At 36.2% G+C, this 21,647-nt stretch overlaps 1 protein-coding gene across 10 annotated transcripts in view; it reads left to right on the forward strand.

The window, feature by feature from the left end:
• Nucleotides 1-20,075, forward strand: part of LOC131438736 (cholinephosphotransferase 1) — a 30,494-nt gene extending 10,419 nt beyond the window's left edge. For 2 of the 10 annotated variants that reach the window (XM_058608953.1, XM_058608959.1), the window contains 4 exons: nt 9,937-10,095; nt 10,170-10,334; nt 10,397-10,514; nt 19,568-20,075. In XM_058608953.1, the coding sequence (XP_058464936.1) occupies nt 9,937-10,095; nt 10,170-10,334; nt 10,397-10,514; nt 19,568-19,743 (618 nt within the window). In that variant the 3' untranslated portion in view covers nt 19,744-20,075. Of the gene's footprint in view, nt 1-5,368; nt 5,501-6,062; nt 6,198-9,936; nt 10,096-10,169; nt 10,335-10,396; nt 18,968-19,567 lie in introns of those variants that run through there. The other 8 variants (XM_058608961.1, XM_058608952.1, XM_058608958.1 and 5 more) reach the window with 8 other exon arrangements.
• The last annotated feature ends 1,572 nt before the right edge of the window (nt 20,076-21,647 follow it).

Raw genomic sequence — 21,647 nt, forward strand, 5'->3', positions numbered from 1 at the left:
GCGCTATACAAAATAAAAATATTTTCTGTTACAAAAGCTTCCAGGAAAATAAATGGTTTTACGACAACATTTCATATCCATTGCCTTTCGCGTTTTAAATTACATTCCTATTTTGCGGGTTTACTTATAGAAGGTACGTAAATACGCAACAATTTCTGCAAGAGAAAATCCATATAGGAATGTGTTTGTTGCTAATCAAATGTGTTAGTGAAAGTAAGCTAAAACTGAAATTTTTATTCTCGAGCAGTTTTCAGAAAAACGGAAGAGTTTTAGACTAAGATTTTCACTTTTCTTGAATTGCAATTTTAAGCAGAGTGAACTGATTTCAACCATATGGTAGATTTATTGATTAAAATCGGAAAAGAAGCGCAGGAATTTGTTTTCAGGCACACATTGTTGACATTACTCATACGCTTGTAAAGTCTCTTGCTCCTTAAAATATTGTTATTTTTCACTCACTTCAACATTTCAACAGGTTTACATAACTCTGTGTATGAAACACCTATGGATTTTTGTTAACTGATAAACTTATCACCTGATCGCTAGATAAATCCTGTGGAAAACTCATATTTGTGGTTTTGAAACTTTCCAAAAATCCACGATATAAAGTTTGGCGGCGTGTTTTTATATTGGCAGTGATGCCATAAGTAATTTAAAAAATAACCTTCAAATGCGCTAAAAATGATTTAATTTTTTCTTTCTCGGACATTGATATAGTTAAATTTACGGATCTAAACTACTTTCGTTATCATTTGCACCTATTTTTTCTAAATAACAATAAAATTTCCATTATTTTTATTTCAAACATTGTTTGCCGTTCAAGTTATCTTTAACGCTGTTCTTTTGTTTATAAAAAAAAAGAATGGAAAAAAATAATGGTAATTGCAATCTTTTCAAAATGCCTTGTCCATTCAAGACATGGAAAGCAGCGCTAATTAGCGAAAATCAAAAGAAAAACAGATAGGATACGTTGTCTTTCCCTGTCAGACCTTGCTGCCATTTTCCCTGTCGGACCTTGCTTCCATTCGTTTGGATTTAACCTTTTTTCGTCTTCGACTCCTCAGTGGATTAGATGTTCGTATTGAACTATTCATGCAACTTATCAGTTCAACATAACGTTAAAAGCGTTTCATAACGTTAAAACCGGGGCGAAACAAACAAATAGTAATCCTTGGATATACTAGACAAAACATCAAAGAATTTTTATTAATCAGTTGTTTTTAGAACCAATGAATCGATCTTAAGAAGCTGTTTACGTTCATTTGGGGACTAATAAATTTTTGTTTATTCCAAAAACCTTATGTTTCAGGGGACGGGTATAGCGTGATAGGATAGTCGATGCGTTTCACGTAGCCCACCTGGGTTCAATTCCCAACCCCGCACATAGAGTTAGAAAGTTGTTCTGGTCCGAAGAGGCGAATGACCTTGAGGTTAAAACCTCTATAAATGAAACAAGCAAAAACACCTTATGTTTCGTCTTCGGCTCTTCATTTCATAACAGTTTATGTTGAACTGTTATGCCCCTCAGTAATTCTTGCGAGAAATTGATGTGATGATGATGTTTATTTCAGAAACTTATTCGAACTATCTGCACTAATTCCTCTGCACATTTCTTACGTTGTCAACGCTTGTAATTGTTTCCCTTTGCGCATACTAAACCGAAAGTGCTCAGTTGGTGCTGCTACTGCATGATTATTCTTGCTATACTACTTATGTTCTGTGATGGTTTGGCATGAGATGTTTGGCATGTTAATTGAATGAAGGTTTGTCGTGATTGATATGGCAATAATTTGTTGTAGAATAGAAAGACTCAAAAAAAACTGAAATATTGGAGGATCCCTAATCTCAGGCCATGACGGACTTGCGGGATAGCACTATTTGGGAATCCTTAGAGGTGAATTTTTTAAAGGATTAAATACACCGTTTCTTATTTTCTACTATCGAAAATGGTTAAATATTTGACTACATCACTAGATTCTTATTCTTGTTTAGCTTCAGATTTGGGTTTCGTGTCACACCCAAAAATGTTTTTAGACATAGAATTGTATGCGACTGAGATCGGTGAATATTTAAATGAAATGTTCAATTTACAAAAGACTCCTAACTGACGATGAAGTTCATTGAGAATAAATGGCATAATTCATCACAAGTAAATTTTATGTCTTCTACAATTTTCATAGAAAATTTTAAACTAGTTATGGAAAATAACATTCAATGTGAATTTGGTTAGTGTTTTTTTTTCAAAGAAGAAACTATAACTGAAACAATTTACAAGCGTTTACCAAATTTCAAATTATTAGATAGCAAAATAAACACCAACAGACGAATTATGCATGCTAACATTGTCAGAAAAGCCATCTTGCATACTTCGATTTTTCAAAATTGATCTAGACTGTTTTTCGAAAATGGCCAAACTATAAATAACCAATTTTTTCCGATAGCTGCAGTCGAAAAATGACAGATGCTACAAAATAGTGCTGTTCACAAAATTAGTCAAATTTTCGAATAAAATAAAAGTAATTCCAAAAATTACCAGCAGAAAATGCGGCAAAATGACGATCGACTAGTTCCGATTTAGATAAAACTCTGTACACATCTTCAGTATGACAAACCATTTGTTTTGCATGGGTGGAGAGATCAATTTGACACGGGAGAGGTTTAAAAAATTGGTATGTATTTTGGCATGAAAATTATCGTTAAATATTTCAGAAACTGTTATTAGTAGAAATATGGCGTCGAAGAGGAAGTTCTTAGAAATCGATTGAGCACTTTTAGAAAAATATACACTGAAATAAAAGGCGTACACCTTTTCAAGAACCGATAAAAAAAAATCAAATGAGGAAAACCGTTTCTTCCAATTTTTGTTTTATAATTTTATATTAAACCTGTTATAGAAACCAACACATTGGACCGTATGAATAAAACGTAGCATGCTTGAATTTCGGTAGTAAATGCTACATGTGGATCACGTTCCTGTCAAAACATGTTACAAACTGTAGTATTTACTATAAGTTTTCGGTAGTTAGCTCTAGAGGTTGCTACTCGTGTGTTTGCTGATAAAGTTAAGTACAGAAATTGAAAAAGTGGCATTTTTACAGATGTAAGTACGTTTCTTGCTTTGTGCATGCTTATGCCAACTTTTCCGGCTCTGTGTCGATACGGTATGCAGTAAATGCTTAAATTCGGAAGTAGCATTAACTACATGTTCGAACTTGTTTTTTATTCATACCAAACCGCGTTATACTCTGTGGACTTTGTTTTTGAGAAGATACTACAAACAACAGACTTTACTACCTTTTATTCATACGGCCCATTGGCAATAATGCAATTATTGTCTTCTGAACGTTAAACTAGTTATATATGAAATATAAATGAACTAGTTATATACAAAACATAAACATGTTTTATTTCTACTTTTTCATTCTCACTGTTCTGCACTTCTGCTACACCATATTTTTACAATCAAAAGCTTCCGAACTACAGTAATATAAAAAAATGGATTCAACAAAACATTCGTCCCTTTTAATAGTCACTTGAGTCGGGTTAGTCTCTTCATTCGGAAAAACTAAACAGTTTGTCACATTGAAGATGTGTGCAAAATTTCATTTTATTCGGAGTATGTGAAGTTTAATGACCTGCTACACATTTCTGGAATTATTCAATATTGAAAAATATCCCAATCGAGACTTTTGATTCTAAAAAATGAAAAAAACGCCATTTAAGATTTGGGTGGAATTTTATCCCAACATTAATATTTCCTACCAACCGTGCATACAATGGAAGATGGGCACTCAAAAAAAAGTCTCTTAACAATAAATTTTTCATGTTCAAACTGAATTTAGTCCAGAAAGTTCCATAAAAATCTGAGAGGGTGCTGCCAACATCTGTTCGAGTTGGCACAAGATTCGTCAATATAATGCTACAGTTTTAGAGCAATAAATTTCCACTGCACAAAGAGCACAAATACACGTGAATTACTGTACAGGTTCAAGAAGAGAAGGAATTACTTAGCCCAGGTCGTCCGCTCAGCTCTGAGATTTTTTGTTCTCTCTGTCACATTTGGCTCTTTAAATCTGTATTTTTCAGAAGAAAAATCAGTAAATCTGTATTGGGGGTAACAAATCTGTATATGACAACGATTAGAAATACAAGAAATTGAAGCACAATGAAATGAAAATGTCATTAGAACCCGAATTTAAAGTAATCAAATTTTTCTTCGTCTGACTCTTATAATGTTATAGTTGAAAATACGTTGGAAGTGATTTTTGCGTTTGAGAATGGTATGATGATTTGATGGAAACCATTAAAAATCCAATCTGAAAATGACAGCTTTTCTTTGTTTAATCGGCATTTTTTTCTTTTCACTTCCACTTATCTTAGAAATGTTAGGAAACAAACACTGTAATAATTGCAAGAAGAAATGAACGTAGGAAAACCTTCATTAGCGTATAGGACCATGCGTAGTATTTACCGTCCTAAAAATTCTCTTATGTAATTTTTATCGTCGTTTTGATTTAATATTTTTATTTCATTGTATTGAAAAACGCAAACGAAAATACATTTCTTAATCTTCAGTTTTTACTTGCAATGAACTATTATATACGCAATGCACAGCCCCTAAATTTAGTCACGAGACGCCACTGAATTTGCTCTTAGTGACCTTTCCCTCAGAAATAACCGTCCTTGGAGTATTTAGACATGACACTTCTTAGTAGAATCTAATTCGAATTGATTGATTTCTAAATTACTAATAAATTTATCTATAATTACAAAGGTTTAATACTATGGAATATTATTCTGACGCTGGTAGCTGTGGATTTTAGATTCACATCTCCCCTGTATATCAAGTTAGGAAACTCGGAAGTAATTAATCGATGTGAGGCATAATTTTGTCTTCATCGAACCATATGTTTTCGAATATTGTTTATTTTTGTCGCTTTCAAGGCTAAGCTTTTTAGTGTATGTATTATGTCCCCGGAATCGCCCCGAAGTTGTGTATCTATCGAAAAATCTTACCACTGATGTCAAACCTATGGATGTGCTTTTAATCTTTTCGTAATTCAAGTCTGTCTCGAATGTTAGAGCGCAGGTATTTCTTCGTGATGCATTGTGCGGTAATTTATTTTCCTTAGCGTATCCTGTAGTATTTTCATCATTACGAGTACTCAGGGGATATTTTGCAGACTCGCCGAAGCCATTCACTTATTCGATTTCAAACGCTGTACTCTATCTGTATCTTATTTTACGATTGGCATATATTTTCATGTACGGACAAATCAAAAACAATTGACGTTGATGATGATGATGATGATGATTATGATGATAATGATGATGATGATGGTGGTCACTATTCTACCCGACATTACAGATTCCTTTGATTGGCGGCTCGTGGAACTATACGGTGTGCACGATCTTCACACTCGGTTATCTGCAAGTATTCGTCACCTTTTGTCGGACGTTTCGTGACGGTGGCATCGGTAAAAATGGCTCGACAGTTGCTGTAGGAATTATTTGATTGGTGTAAACCTTCTTTTTTTTTACCAAACTGCCATCTCCCCTATTGCCGTATTGTTTTTTAAAGAATTAATTTCTGAAAGGGGGAGGCGCATAGTTACCCTGTACCGACTAATCATGGTATCCATTCAACCAGAACACGACACACGCTGTTATAATTTATCTAACTACCGGCCAATTTGCTGATCTGCCTTGCTATGAATAAAACGACTAACAGACGCGGGATTTCAGGGTGAAAGCAGCAGTTGTCCCAATCTAGTCCTTTGTGGACTAGATATTTCACTGTTTTTAAGCACTGAATTCAACGAAAACAAAAAATAATCACGGCGCATCGGAAAATGATTTGGGGGTTATGTTCCATTTCTAAGTTATATCAGCAACCTTGATTTTGGTGTTAATGCATTATTTTTATCCTCCACATCTCTAACCACGGTGTCATCTATATCAACTGCCACCACAATCAATACATTCACCGATAATGCCACTACTACTACAATTGCTTTTACTACTACTGCTATCACTACCACAACTACTATTACAACAAACAGCTTCCGATTATGGGTGGAGTCGACATTAGGATTGTGCCTCTTTACTTTGCCGTGTTTGTGTATGGGCTGTTAGCCTACGAAAACGCATCCGTGATCTTCACGGGTGGTGTCGGAAAAAATGGATCAACAGTAGCCGTAAGGATCCCCGTGGCGAATGTACTGCGAGTCACGGAATTAGTGTTGCTTTGTGTATGTGTGTGCGTATGTGCTTGTGCGCGTGTTGCTTTAATTGGGTAGTTGTACTGGTAACATGTGTCTAGTTTTGTTCACTAATCCTTAGTAGTTATCATGTACCGAGTGCCGGTAAGTTTATGAATTGCAAGAATGTCGTATCGCACCATGATCACTTCCAAATAAAACCTTCTTTTAGCAGATCTTGTTGCTGGTCAGTCGTACAGGCGGCGATTTTACATAAGAGATACTGTTGTTCGCTCTGATTGAATTATCGACTCACTCTGCTTGTATTCGGCAAAGGACGGGAGCCGCGCTCAATTGAATTGAACTTGATCAAATAATTAGCGAAAAGGGCGTGTGAACTTATCGGTGTTTATTGTACATATATCAAATTTATCTGAAAACAAATTGAACTGCGGTTTTCATAAGATGTCTGCATCACAGATCAAAGGCATGGTTTTATTCATCAATAATCAGTTCGCCGAATGGGTAATGCTGGTCCGAATGAGCATGCTGGTCTGTTCCGAAGCCGGTCACGACCGAATGCAGATCTACTTGGGTTGTTAGATCGTTAAATGTTCTCTGAATTCCTTTAAGCATCACATGACGCGGTAGTTGATTAACAAATGTAATAATGGTATCATGTGTTAATCACTCTGGGTAGCCGGCTACTGAGAATAATTGAAAAGTTTATGGTATTATGTGTTAGTATCTACACTCAAGTATTTTGTATACGGAGGATACGTATTTGCATAAAAAATCACATAAAACGGCATAGCCTTGAAATTTTGTATAAAAAACCGCTTTACTGTCAACATTTGCATGAAAAAATCGCTCTACTTAGAAAAACTGCAAATCCAAGAAAAAAAGTTCTCCCTAGATTTTTCAAACATTTATGACAAGTCGAGATTTGATTTCATCTCAAAAAAAATTAAAGTAGGACTACGTCTTTGTTTTCTCTATAATGGTGCTAATGCAACATACGGGAAATAAAATCGTACAAACAGTGGTTAGGTTTTGAACATCTACTGCTCAACCAATTTGAAACAGATTTTCGATATCATTACATCTTCTGCTTTTAAATATTCCTACGCATCGATTTGAGTAAATAAAACAATATATTTTAGATAATTGGTGGTCAAAACTTAAAATAACGAACAATGTCTTATTTTCCCAGTTTTCCAAGCCATGGTTTCCTCAACACAGACAATAGTTTCGTTTATTTAAGTTTCGGTTTTCAGAGAAATTTCACTCAATGTGTGCATTCGTATTTAAGAAAGTCTGTCTCACAAAACAAGAATCAGTATCGAATCGCCTCGCACTCTGTGCGATTCGTTAATACCGCAAAGGCGTTGTCTTTACTTTACTGGTCCATTATGAGCTTCGATGTAAGGAAGAATACGCTTCAGACACTTCTACTTGTACATTGTGGATCCCGAAAACCTGGGTTATTGCAACTGCAAATACCTAACCAGCTTTATTGCAAATTGATCGATAAAACCGAATTTAAACGCCGCAGACGGTATAGATGAGCTAAAATGTCAACAACATCCAAATGTGGGTATCTAAATGTACAGTCCTCAAATTACACCAAGTACAACATTTTTGAAACAAAATGAATTCTGTCGAAATATTCAGCACTGAAATAGGAAACATTCCCTCTGTTGCTCTGTGTCCGAACCATACTTTATTTGGCCTTCCAGACGTTTTTGTAAATATTTTGTGGTAAGTTCCCAAAAGCTTTAAGTTTTCTACCTTATGGTAGAAATAGGTATACAGTCTGTTACATAAGACCGTGGTCAAGATTACTCGCGATCGGTAAAGCGGAATGGTGTGATCTTTCTTAGCACAGAGGACAGTAGTGTCCTTGATGCAATGCGAGAATGAATCAGCTGACTATTATTTACAATTCGATTTCAGCATTTTTCCAAAATGAGTACCGCGTACGCTACGCGCTTCGAAGCAGTTTTTTTTGCGCTCGCACACGAAAGGTCCCAAAATGACCTAAGCTGCCTCGGCGAAATATATGAACAAGTCGAAACAGTTTGTGAGTAAGTGTGTGAATCATTTTAAAGAGGTGAAAAATGTCGACAACTGAATCCGACATTACCTTAACGCGAGGGTTCTTCAAAATTGACCAAAATTGTTTAAATATATCGTACGGAACTGTTCGCAGGCATTTGATCGCAAATAATTGTAACATGTGCAAAAACGTCTTGAATTAGCAAGGGAGCAAAATGCTGTCGTGACCTTGGATTGGCCCTATCAGTCGCCCGATGCCAATCCAATTGGAAAAGGTTGCGGTCAAATGAAGATGAAAAAACCGACCACACAATTTAAAACAGCTTGTTCACCGAATTCACAAATTTGGAAATCGTTTCCAGAAGAATACGCGCAAAATCTCGCTCAAAGTATGCCTCGAAGGTGTCAAGCCATTATTAACGCTGAAGGGGATTGGACTTGCTATTAATATATTTGCATTCAAGTTTTTGATCTAATAAAACAATACTCAAAAGTAATTTCATGTTGAGTCTTTTCATTTGATCACAATAGTGACCACGCTTTTATGTAACAGACTGTACCATTTGAAAATTTCTAAATCCAGGATGAGCTTTGGAAAAATGATATCAATGAATTATTTACATAACTATCATACGAAAAGTCTAAAAATTTCTTGTGGTGAAATTATTGAACTTAGTGAATTATGTTCGGTTAAAAATTAAAAGGTGTCTTTTGACACCTCCTGGTAGAAATAGAGTTGATTCTGATCTATGTCATAAAGTTATAAACTTTATTCTTATGTTCCAAGCATTCGATCATCAACATGTCCACACTTAAGATTCAAATGAGATGACAGTCGCACATGACATGTGACATGATACTTAATGTTTATGCGCTAAACTTCCAAAACAAGAATGAAGTGTACTTGATTTCTTAGTTCGCCCGGAAACATAAAAATTTTTTAGAGAAACACTTGTAAAAAAGTGTTGATTTTTTGCAGTGTAGGAGTATCAAGAAGTATCGTTTTTGTTCGTGAATATGCTAAATTGATAAATTTTTTGGCTCGTGTTCCGAGTTTATTACTAATTAGAATGAGTCGGTTACTGTAATTTTCAGGAGTGATTCTTTACGTATACATTGATGGTTACTGTTGTTAATTCGAACGATACCCGCGCATACATTCTTGCAAAAAAAAAAATGGGAACAGATTGGACAAATACTCACAACTAACCTTATTCTAATTTGTGTGCTTAATTGTTGTGTTTGGAATATTTGTGGTGATATCGCTTGTAAAGTAGTAGTCACGCTCGTGTTCCATGGGAAAAACACTTAACACCTAACTGAACAACACCTCGAAACACGGATAGTGTCCAATTTTCCTACTTTCATTATTATTTCATTGAATTTATTATTTATCCTCACCCGTAGTTTGTTTACCTTATCTCTCATTTTCATCTTGTATTAAACTCAGAACATTACAATCGTTTCATGAGTCTGTATTGACAAAAACGAATGCTTATCGGTTCGTGTAGTGGAAAATGGTGAACATTTTGTGATAGTTTTGAAACGAATAAGCGTTCGTTTTCTACGATCAGCTACGATCATCCACCTTAAGGTAATTTTGAAAAATTCTGTTATTAACCTCCTTGTTCTATATGCAACTGTTTCAATATCACCGAACCACCGAACGACTCCATAGGGAACCAGCGTGCTATCGCCCATCATACCGTTCCTGTTTGTGGTCGTGCCAGCGTACGTGATTTCGCAGAAGTCTATCGATCACATCTACGAAAACCACCCGTCTCTGTACATCATGGCATTCGGAATGATCACGGCCAAGGTGACCAACCGGTTAGTGGTAAGTTAATTCGAATGTTAATTCATTTTTCACAAACAAACTAAAATTATAATCGATATCTGACTTTGTTGCAGGTCGCTCACATGACCAAGAGTGAGATGGAGTACCTGGACTGGGGTTTGATTGGACCACTGTGTCTCTTTCTGAACCAGTACTTTAACAGTTTTCTACAAGAATACTACCTACTGTGGTTCGCGATGCTGTGGTGTTCCATCGATCTGGTACGGTACTGTGGACAGGTAAGTCGGTCGATTCGCAGTATTCGTAGCACTTCCGGGCTAAAATCATGTTTTTCTGGTAGGTGTGCCTGGAAATTTGCAACTACTTGAAGATCGATCTGTTTAGGATCCCGTACCCGCCGAGACCGCTAATGACGTCACAAGGTACGAATCCACCACACCATCAACATCACCACGAAGGTAAAAACGGTACACATAATACCCACCAACAGCAGCCACAGTCCCAGGCGGCAAATAGAAAGCATCAGACGCGCGCTAGCAGTAGGAAGCATAACTCCCATCAGTAACCAGGGTAGACCCGGTCTGTTTAAATTTAGTTTTCATTTGCATACAGCATCGTATCTTTAGCAGCTCACACCGTGCGAACGCGTCGTCCGTTGACGGAGTTTTGGCGTTGGTCAAAATGCGATTGTGTAATGTGAGGTGAACCGAAAAACATTTTTTGTAGATGGGGCATCATCTTTGTATAGAGCAAGTAGGAAGTCAGTCATACTAGTAGTCTATAACGAAAACCGAACATTAGGAAAGTATTTCCTAAGACTTTTGATGAAAACGAAATACGTATTTTCATCAGGTCAGTTATTTTTTCGACGAGTTTTATGCAGCCGTCAACGGTATTCAGAGATTAGCAGTCAGATGAACAAGATGGTAATACTGTAGAGTGTGATCTTCACGGTGCTGAAAATTTAAAGAGTTTAAGGGGCTTTCCGGGTGATGTAGTATAAGATTTTGGTTTGGTCGTCGTTGCTTTCAATTGCACACCATGACAAATGTTCGAAAAAATCCGCTTTGGGGTTTATGTGCGAAACATTCATCAATGAACTTTCTTGAATGAATTGATGGATAAAGTGAAAAGATTTGGATTGTGTTCCATTCATTCAGAATAATCAAAATGAAGGATTCCCTTAGTTTTGTTTTTATTATTTTAAACTCACGAATTCATGCCGATTGTGGAGGTATGCCAAACGACCAAAATAAAACAAACTATACTGGATCACTTTGGAGAAGAATCGCTAAACCATCGTGTTGACAAGTGACGATCAAACTCAATAAAACAAAAGTTTCCGTGCTAGCCAGTATACTTTAGCAACAGTTCGATTGTTCGGGCGTAATCAGTGTCGATATAGGAAATACTAGAATAGCTAAGTAACAGAACAGAATGTGTTGTGTGATTCGATGGAATTGTTTCAGGCATTCAAATTTGTAAACTCTTCGTCTGTAGCCAAAGTCTATGCCATTCGGAGTAAGGAGTAATTTTTAGTAATTTGTCTATGTTAAAATCAAAACGATTCTTTCAGTCTGGAGAGCGGCGTGTTTGGGTGTGGTTAGCGGGAACAGCAGAACAATTATTCCTGCTTTGTTTAATACGTTGGTATCGTTTCTAGTAGTGCGGACTGTCACTAAGGACTAACCCAAAGGTTGACTAAAACTAAATGGTACGCACAAAAATACCTTCAATTCATGATTCAATAAGTTTAAGAAGTCTATTAACGGTTGCTTCACAGTAAATTTATAAAAACTTAAAGTTACATCATTAGATGTCCAAACGAAAATCTCGAACCAAGTAGAAACGAACACGGAATCAGCATATCACTTCTATTTTACCCACATTTACTGGATGTCCCTGACTGCCCTACCGTTTCGCCGGGGTAACTGCTTTGAAATTGCGTAGTATTTTTCGATTGATCGCAATTCTGAGCAAATCAGAATAATTCATTAGCATAGGGACGGAATCGACCTTGTTAACAGTATTTCAGTACCACCTTGGAATAGTGGCAGCAGATTAAATCGAGCAAAAACGATGACTTTGCAGCTTACTGGTGCATCGCGATGTAAAACTTTTGACTGGGAAGCAACATAAAATCGAGTTTCACGTATGTTCCGTCATCGATCTTTGATCCTTGTGTTAAAACACGGTCGTACAAAAGCTTTACACGCTGATTTGGTCACGGAATTAGGTGAATAGCTTATACCTGGCCAAAATGTTTTGCATTATTTGAAAGTCAGGCCATATTTCGAATCGGAAAGCCGGAGTTGTACCAGTTGTGCTCTTTATAAAAATGTATGCGAACCATAGTCAAAGTTTTTCGATTCCAACACTACACAGTCCTCTATCCAGCCATGAATATGATTCGTAATTCAGTATGGTTTCCAAATGGAGTCTGAATTAGATGCTCGGATCCGTAGTTGCATATGATTTGGAAAATTGAGAATTCATACTGAATTCCATTGAGAATTCATACTGAATTCTGAAACAAATTTCAGTCAAATTCTAGGCTGTGTAGTAGCGTGCCAGCGGTGCGCGAGAAGCGTACTAATTTACCTTAGTCGGCCTTATGTGCCGAAATGAAAAGGCTTAGTGTTAAAATAAATATGTTCAATCAACTCAAATGTGCTGGGAAATGAGAAGTGCGATTCCAAACCAAACAATGAGAAATTTCAGATACATTTTTTACTCATAGTAATGGATTAAATTTAAAGGCCCAATTTCACGCTTTTAATTGATAACTCATTAAAAACGTAATTTTCGAGGTACAGTATCTTCAGCAAAGTTGCTCAGAATGATAGACGCCATCTTTTGAAAAATTTTATTTGAGTGAGATAAAAATATCATTTTTGCTCAGGGCCAACATAGGGGCTAAGTAACTTCGTTGTTCAGAAAGTCATTTCAAACAAATTTGCAAAGGTACTATTCCCGTAACTTGAGTGTAATTCATGATCTAATGTATTTTCTGAAAAGGGTGTCCTAAAATCAGTTTTTGTGAGAAAACATATATATTTTAAATTTATATGAGTTTTTCATATCGTACAAAGTTTTTCATCATTAAAAACTGCACAATTTTCTCAAACATACTATGTTGCTATCATTTCAGTTTAATGAAATAGAGCCATTTACATGTTTTTTTTACAAAATTTCAACTAGTTTATCATCAAAAGGCACAGAATGGTGCAGATTTATTATAATTATGAAATTTATCTGACAATAAAATGGTCTTAATGAATATGTATCAGTCAAGTCATAAAATTGTAGAACGTAGTACTTCCTGCGAAAATTTGTGAGTTGGTTCACCAAAATCGAAAAGATGTTCAACAGTTCCAAACGTCCTCAAACAAGATGTTATCGGTTCGTAATACTTGAACGTCGTTCGATGAAATCTCGGCTGCAGTAAACTGGTGGAGCGCTGCGATCGTTGTGAAGCACGGAAATCAAGTAGAGACAGAATCTTCGAAGAGTCGATATCACCGTTAATCAGTTTTGCCACGAAAACAGCTTGCTGAATTTTTCTGCGTCGTTCCAATGAGTCCGCGATCGGGATACGGTGGGAGCTCAAGCGGATTCCTCCAAGGAAGGTTTCTTAGAGCAAGACGAACAAATCTTTTCTGTACGCGTTCCAAACCAGCTGATACGGATTCCAAATTAGGCTAGCATTTTCCTGTATAGGACGAACCAAGGAGCAATATAACGCTTTCAAGCAATGCGGATCATTGAAGTCCCGCCCGATCTTCGCAATAAAACCCAATTGCCGTGTTGCCTTTGAAATTGTAGATGAACGATGTAGATTGAAAGTAAGCTTAGCATCTAACAGAACACCAAGATCATTAACATGATCAACTCTCTGGAGCCTTTGTCCATCAGTTTCATAGTCGAATCGAATTGAATTCAGTATTCGGTGGAACGTTATGACCTGGCATTTCGCAATGCTGACAATAAGCCAGTTTGTATGACACCAGGCGACGAATGTATCAAGAAGATTTTCAAGCCGGATCCAGTCATCGATAGAACGAACTTCAAGATACAATTTCAAATCATCGGCATATACTAATCTGCAGCGAAACAGCATCATTGAAGAACAGCAAAAACAAAAGTGGACCCATATTACTGCCTTGAGGTACTCCAGATAGATTTGAAAACATAGATGATACACAGGAGCCTAGCTTTATTCGCAAAACTCTACCACATAAGTAAGAGCAAAGCCATTTAATAAACTTTTGTGTTGCACCCAGCCGCGAAATCTTGCATAAAAGTATTCGGTGGTCAATTCGGTTGAAAGCTGCTTTCAGGTCAGTGTATACTGCATCAACTTGTACTATCTTGTTCAAACTCGGAATACAAGTGGAAGTGAAATCTAAGAGATTCGTGCTGACCGAACGACCTGACATAAATCAATGCTGATCAGAGGAGATGAAATTTTTTTTACGAAAAGTACCTCGGTGCTCACAATTATTTCAAATATCTTAGATGCAGCAGATAAATTCGTTATGCTTCTGTAATTCCTTACGTCAATACGATCGCCGCTCTTGTATACAGGAAACATAAAAGACTGCTTCCAAGTCACCGGAAAAATTCCTTGCTCAAATGATTTAAATATAGTGCACAAAGGATCAGCTAAAACAGAAGCACAATGACTATACACCACAGAAGGAATACCATCTGGTCCGGGCGAAAACGATCGTTTTAACTTTTTCAACAACATAACAATCATAACGGGAATAACCAAAAATGTGTCAATGTGCGCTATATTCTCAGGAACATCCACCGCGGCGGTCTCCGCTTCGATACCGGAGGCAGTATTTTCAGCAAACACAAGCAAAGAATTTTGCAAACAGATCACATGAGTCCAATGTTGACATGGATTTAACACCATCAAGACAAACTTTGAAGGAATCGATGAGAACTTGCGTTTCGAGTTTACAAAAGTCCAGAAATATTTAGGATTCCGACGAAGATCAGACTACTTACATAATAAACAACCTCCAAAGAGTTTTCATACTGTGGTTGAATTACTCGTCTGTGATCGTCGGCAGGCGAGATATGTTCTTTTAAAATATCCTTGCCCTTAACATTTGCAATGATAAGGTTCATTGTATGTCAGATCAAATTTCAGTATATATTCGTTACCATGGCATCAATCATTCTAAGCAACTTTGCTGAAGATACTGTACCTCAAAAACCACGTTTTATATGAGTTATCAATTAAGAGCGTGAAATTGGTCTTTTGAACCACTGTGCATTGGTGTTCAGTATTAGGATATTAGGTGTGAGCGTTTTTCCCCCCCAAATTTGAGGCTTTATTATCAAAAAAGATTTTTTTTTTTTCCATAAATACGTTTATTTCTTAAGGCAGTTTACATAAGTTTTTCTTCGCCGTAGCATCACTTTTACATAATATTCTTATCCTAATTTAATTCTAACAAAGTCACAACGTTTTGAATTTATTAAAACATATTCTCTTATAGCTTAAATATCATCTTAAGTAACTCGTCATTAATTATGAAATCTACTCGGAAATATTATTTGAACCAAACGATTAACTTCTATAAATTATAAAATAAGCTGTTATTTTCAGACATTTTGTTGATAATTTCATAAACTGTTTCGAGTTTGTTTGTATCATTACATAATTTTTATTCTAATTTAGCTATTGGTTGAACTCATGGACGCAGCTGGGATCAGAACTAAGTCTTAAAAGGGGCCTTTATTAAATTGAAACTCCAATTTTCTTTATGAAATGATAAATAAGTTTCATGTATGAAAGGTCACGACAAGCAAGAATGTCTCGAACTGGGATATTGGATAGTTTACCTTGGGTACGCAAAGAATTTATTAGTTGAGATCTGACATCACGATACTCCACGCATGTGCAAACGACATGATCAATATCCCGATAACCTTCTCCGCAAGCACAATGATTAGTCTCGGAGAGCCCAATTCGAAGGAGATGTGCATCTAACGTGTAGTGATTGGACATGAGTCTGGACATCACACGAATGAAATCCCTACTCACATCCAGTCCCCTGAACCATGCCTTTGTCGATATTTTCGGAATAATTGAGTGCATCCACCGACCCAGATCATCTCTATCCCAAGATGCTTGCCAGCTGGCAAGTGTTCGTTGGCGAGACGAACTATAGAATTCGTTGAAAGCAAAAAAAAAAAAAAAAGATTATATGGTTGATATACAAAATACTGGTCGTTGCTGGTTTCTTGTCCAGTTTTCAGGTAACATCCGGATTCCGTGATATAAAAGTTTCTCATCTTTCGAGTCGATTCAAATAACAATTGTAATATTTGTCTATTTCATAAACTTCGCAGTCCTCGTTAGATTTCCTTGTATTAGTCCCATTTTTATTACGGTGTTCGATCCAAACGCATCAATTGCAATCGGTAAGCATCCTCTCTGATGATTTCAACTGGCTAAAGCAGCTCATAGTATATCACACCTAGCTTGATAAACCTAATGCAGATGATGACTTTGGCAGCGTCGTGAATGTTCTGTGATGAGACATTGTAAAATAAACGCAAATCTTCCCAAAAACGACGAGAGCCCGATTCAAAAGCCGACGTTTTCCAGCTAGAATGAGTTTATGATGCAAACTACAGCCTCTCATTATAACCGAGCAGGTTTCTAAGGGAGCCAAACGAACTGACAAATTTTAAAATGAAAAAGTAGAGTTATGTATTGGGGCCAAATACCAAACTTTATAACAAATTCTTGAGTGGAGAGGAAGTTTTTGTAGCGGTTTATAATATGCAATGCTTTGTAGATGAAATTAGCAACCGATCGGTTCTTTCGTCTTACTTCCGTTAATTACTAGCAAACGATTCGCCCTTCTGCTTCGACTGTTACAATGCATTCAAGTGCTGAAGAAAAAGTTTCATATTATACGTAATCCGAAAAAAAGATTACATGAGCAGTCTTGGGAAAATCTTTTCAGTTAGTTATCTTTGAACATATTTACTGAATAAATTCGTAACTGAACCGGAACAGAGAAAAATAACTGCGATATTTTCGATGCACGTAAGGTGGTCAATATGAACAATAATATTTTTTCTACATTCCAAACAGTGATTTTTGCGACGAAAGGCTGCTTTAATTCCAGCTGGCTATTTAGATTAAACCCAATAAAACGCTATTCAACATGAAATTAACTTATAGAAGCAACAGGAGCGCAGCATTGTCAGCAAGTTACGAACACACAGTAGTGTTTGAATGGCGCGTTTGAATTGGCATAGCGGTAGTCTGCGCTCCTGTTACTTCAGCGTACGTTATTCAAGCTAAATTGGCTAATATTTTTTAATCAGCTGCATAACATGATTTGTGATTGTTGTTTTTATTATCATTTTAACAATTATTAAGGTAGTGTCGAATAAATTTTAAATACATCACCACTATTGATTCATTTATCAACCACCTTACGCGCACTGAACATTTTCAGAAAGCTCTAATTTTTGTTCATTGCGAATATATTCATCACGTTTTCTGCAAAGGGTTTACAATGGCTATGAAAATTCAGTTCACAAAAATCTTCTGTTCGAGAAACATTTTAGATATATTAAATTTTCCTAAATAACATCGAGCATAATGTTCGCTAGTGAACTTTTCACAACTGATTTTTTGTAGTATTGCGCGTTTTATACTCGATTGGACTCCTGCGAGTAGTGTTGGGAAAAAATCAAAATTTCCCATGCAGTTTCAGTGAGAATCGAGTTGTCAAAAAATCAATACTGAACTTTTCTGCAGTGAGTTTTCTGATCGATGATTTTTTTCTTCGTAAAATCACTTGTGAAAAATTTCAGTCGCGATTATCGAAATTTTGATTTTTTCCCAACACTACTTGCAGGAGTCCAATCGAGTATAACACGCGCAATACTTATCATTTTATTTCTAGTTCTAATAAGGCCAAAAAAATTTGTATGTTTCAACTTCTGAATTGTTTCGCAGTTTTATTCAAATTTGACTACTCGATAAAATATAACTATCGAAATGTTTGATTTTATTGAAAAGCATAAAACATTCGCAAAATGGATCACATTGTTTAATATGCTTCAAGAGCTCGTCAGCGTCAGTCGAGTAGATGATGAAATACCCATTAGGGATATTCCGATTATTTTACTTTCTACATGTCAATGAAAGTAAATGGGAGTCTGCTAACCAATTGTTGCGCCGCTGGTAGTATCAAGCTAATATTTGAACAGCTCATTATTTTGCTACACACGCTCGAGTTCAAACGTCTGTATCTAGCACCACACTCCAACACCCACTTCTGTTATATAGAAAGTTTTGATTTTTAATAGCCTAAGGCACTCAATCACCGCTTATTCTTACGTTCGCTATACTTGTTGTGTTTGTTAAAGTAATATTTAATTTGATTATTATTCGAGGTCATCAATTGCTTTCTCAGCTGGTGTTTGTTTTGTAAATCTAAGAAAAATAAAAAAAAAGAATACCGAAATTTCAGACAGACACACTGTTTGATAAAGTTTTATTTATCAATGAACTCTAGAATCAATAGATCTACTGTCTAACTGTTAAGCAGCGCTAAAAGATAACATTTGGGGTGATTCGGTAAAATAATACAACACAATGTTCGTTATACTATCCCCCTCGTTGATTTTTTATTTAATGTCAAGGTTTCTTTTTATTGAAAATCATCGATGTTTTTGACAAACCCCTTCATCTTGTTCCCAATAACCAATCATCGTGTCCAACCTAAGGTTTTAAGGTTTTCCTAAAGATAAATGAAATTTTTCTTTGTTGGTGATGACGGTAGAAATTAGTAGGCTCACTGTTGCAGCAGTATGTTATTTGTTACGATAAATAGAGTGATGTTCAAAATGAGATCGACATAAACAGCGTTTCATTGATTTTGTTACGATTACGAAAAGTTTGCGCAAAGCGTAGATCAATGGGATGAAAGTACTGATCATTGCTTTGCACAAACTTTTATGCAGATAATCCGATTCCCATGTGACTTAACACACGACAGCATTAACCTGCTTCACTAAATCAGCAATGTGCAAAGGTTAGTAATTTTGATTTGCTGCTCTTTAGGCAACTATTTTCGCAAAAAGGGTTTACTTGAGTTTTTGTTGATATCAGAAATATTTAGAATTTTGTTCAAGTGTTTCCTAAATTGTGATTGTGTTAAATTTTTTCCTTTGTCCTTTAATCGTGCGTACCATTGTGTTATATGTTTGTCGGCACCACCATCACTCGCTTTTTGCTCTTCAAGATTCAGTGCACTTTGTTCGGACGTCTTATGACTAAATCCAAAAGATAACTTCTCTGTAATTAAATATCATATACTCAAAGATTATTTCGCTTCATAGTAGATGTAGATGTTTGTTCACAAAATTTGACGGTAAGTCGAATCTAACACCTTCCTTTTTTCTATTACTTCCATCGGTTTCTGTGCACATTTCGACAACTTCGCAACCATTACCCTCTCAGATGTGGACGAACACCGGTCACCGAAGATTAACAACAACGATGGTACTAAACTTGCTCAAGTCAGTCCCACCGGCAACCTGAACGTGAGACCCCCGTTTGGACGGACACAGTCTGAAAGCAGTAGTGGGTCACCTCGGATCACACCAAGCTCATCACCCAGAAAGCGTGAACAGTAGAGTTAACACCAAACCGGAAGAACACTAGAAATGCGTTAATCAGACTACTGAAACGAATGTAGAATTTAGTCACTTAGTTCGTGCTGGTCGGAAACGTTGATAAATTTTTAGAGAGCCTTCGCGCTTGCCTTGAGTTGAAATTATCTTCGGTATAAGAAAAGTTTGTATGGGAAGTGTGTGGTAATATAACAGAGCTGAGCTCGTGAATAGCTGGTGCTCGTATTTTAAAAGTGTTGGTTATTCAGGTGAAGAACAAACAATTGTTTGAATAGCTTAAATTTCGATACAGTAAGAATATTTATTTATTGAATAAATCTGCCTAACGATGTCAATTACTTTTACTAATCCCAATGATTACAGAAAATCCAGAATACAATCACAAACGTCTGAAGCTTAAACAAATTCGGATATGGGTGTCTTTGGGATTCACGGAAATTTGATGAGTGTTGCTCGATTAGTTTTCAGATATTGACTCAGACTTCATACTTTTGTTGTGCTACGTGAAATCTGATATAAGTATCGTATAGTTGAGTGTTTCAAATGATATGCGTGCTCTGAACACTATGTCATTCGAGCAGTGCTGGAAACGATCCCTTCACGTGACAGTTTAAAATGAAAGCCTTATTACCGTACTTCACTCACATATAACTTCACTTGATTTTTCCTATTACCAGTATAACGCACTTCACTATGCGATCACTGTAGTGGAAAAAACTCATTTTTTCAACAAAATGTTGGTTGCGTTGATGTTCATAATGACATCACGTTCATCCAAGTAATTACTTTTGTCTCTGAAGCGACTTAGGTAATAAGGACCTACATTCACTTCACTCGATTTTCACCGTGAAGTGATAACGATAATAAGGGTAACTATCACTTCACTTGGTTTTCACCGTGTAGTGATACCGGTAATAAGGGCCAGTATTGAACCATCAAAAACGACATGGCCAGAGATGTCAGATCTGCAGATTTGTCTGTAAATAGTGCTGCAGACATTTTTTGTTGTGCAGACTTTTGAAAATCGAATTTTTCGCAGACTTTCGTCAAAATTTACATTTGTCGCGACCTTTTTTTTGCTCGCCAAGTCAGTTTAGCGTATCATACTTTATAGAGAAATTGCCAGTAAGACATACTTGCTAACTGCAGATTTTTTTTCGGATATACAGACTTTTGCAACCCTGTTTGAAGATATTTGAAATTTTTACCTGGCATCTCTGGGCATGGCACACACATATTCCAGAAAATATCCATCTACGTTACAGTTTATTCATTAAGAAATTTTCATAAAAAGGATTATGTTTATCATAAAGCTGATTTTAAATCATTCCGAAATAAATTTGACATAGGTTTGATGCTTCATTTTGCTTAAAACAACTTATGAAAAATGGTCTACTAGACTGGAATATACACCCCTATTCTGTATTTCGATCGAATCGGATTTTGTTGAACGAATGTAAAAAATTGCATTCTCTAATTCGATCGAGTGATGCTTTTGCATGAAAACTCAAATCGATCGAGCTACAGAATGCCAAATTTCGAATTCGATCGAAACAATCCGATTCGAACGGTTTTATTAGGATTTTGAGGAGTTTAAAGTTGTTATGCTATATTTATGAAGTAACACTGAAAACAACTACAAGTATTTCTTAAATTGAATATGTTACTTGGTACGTGTTATGCTTTTGAAAGACGCGATTCGCTGTTCTGTATTCATTCTCAAAATGAAACTCTTTCTAAACAATTTAAAAACAAGTTATCTTTCCATCCACTGGCATTCAACCCGATGATACAAGACAAAGTAATAAGAAGATTTAGAGTTTCCAGAAGTGAATATAGGGGACCAATGTTATAAATGGAGTTTCGATAGGTCATCAATAAATATGGTGATTACACAATTCGGTACT

Source organism: Malaya genurostris, chromosome 3, assembly GCF_030247185.1.
Source record: "Malaya genurostris strain Urasoe2022 chromosome 3, Malgen_1.1, whole genome shotgun sequence".
NCBI classification, from domain to species: Eukaryota; Metazoa; Arthropoda; class Insecta; order Diptera; family Culicidae; genus Malaya; species Malaya genurostris.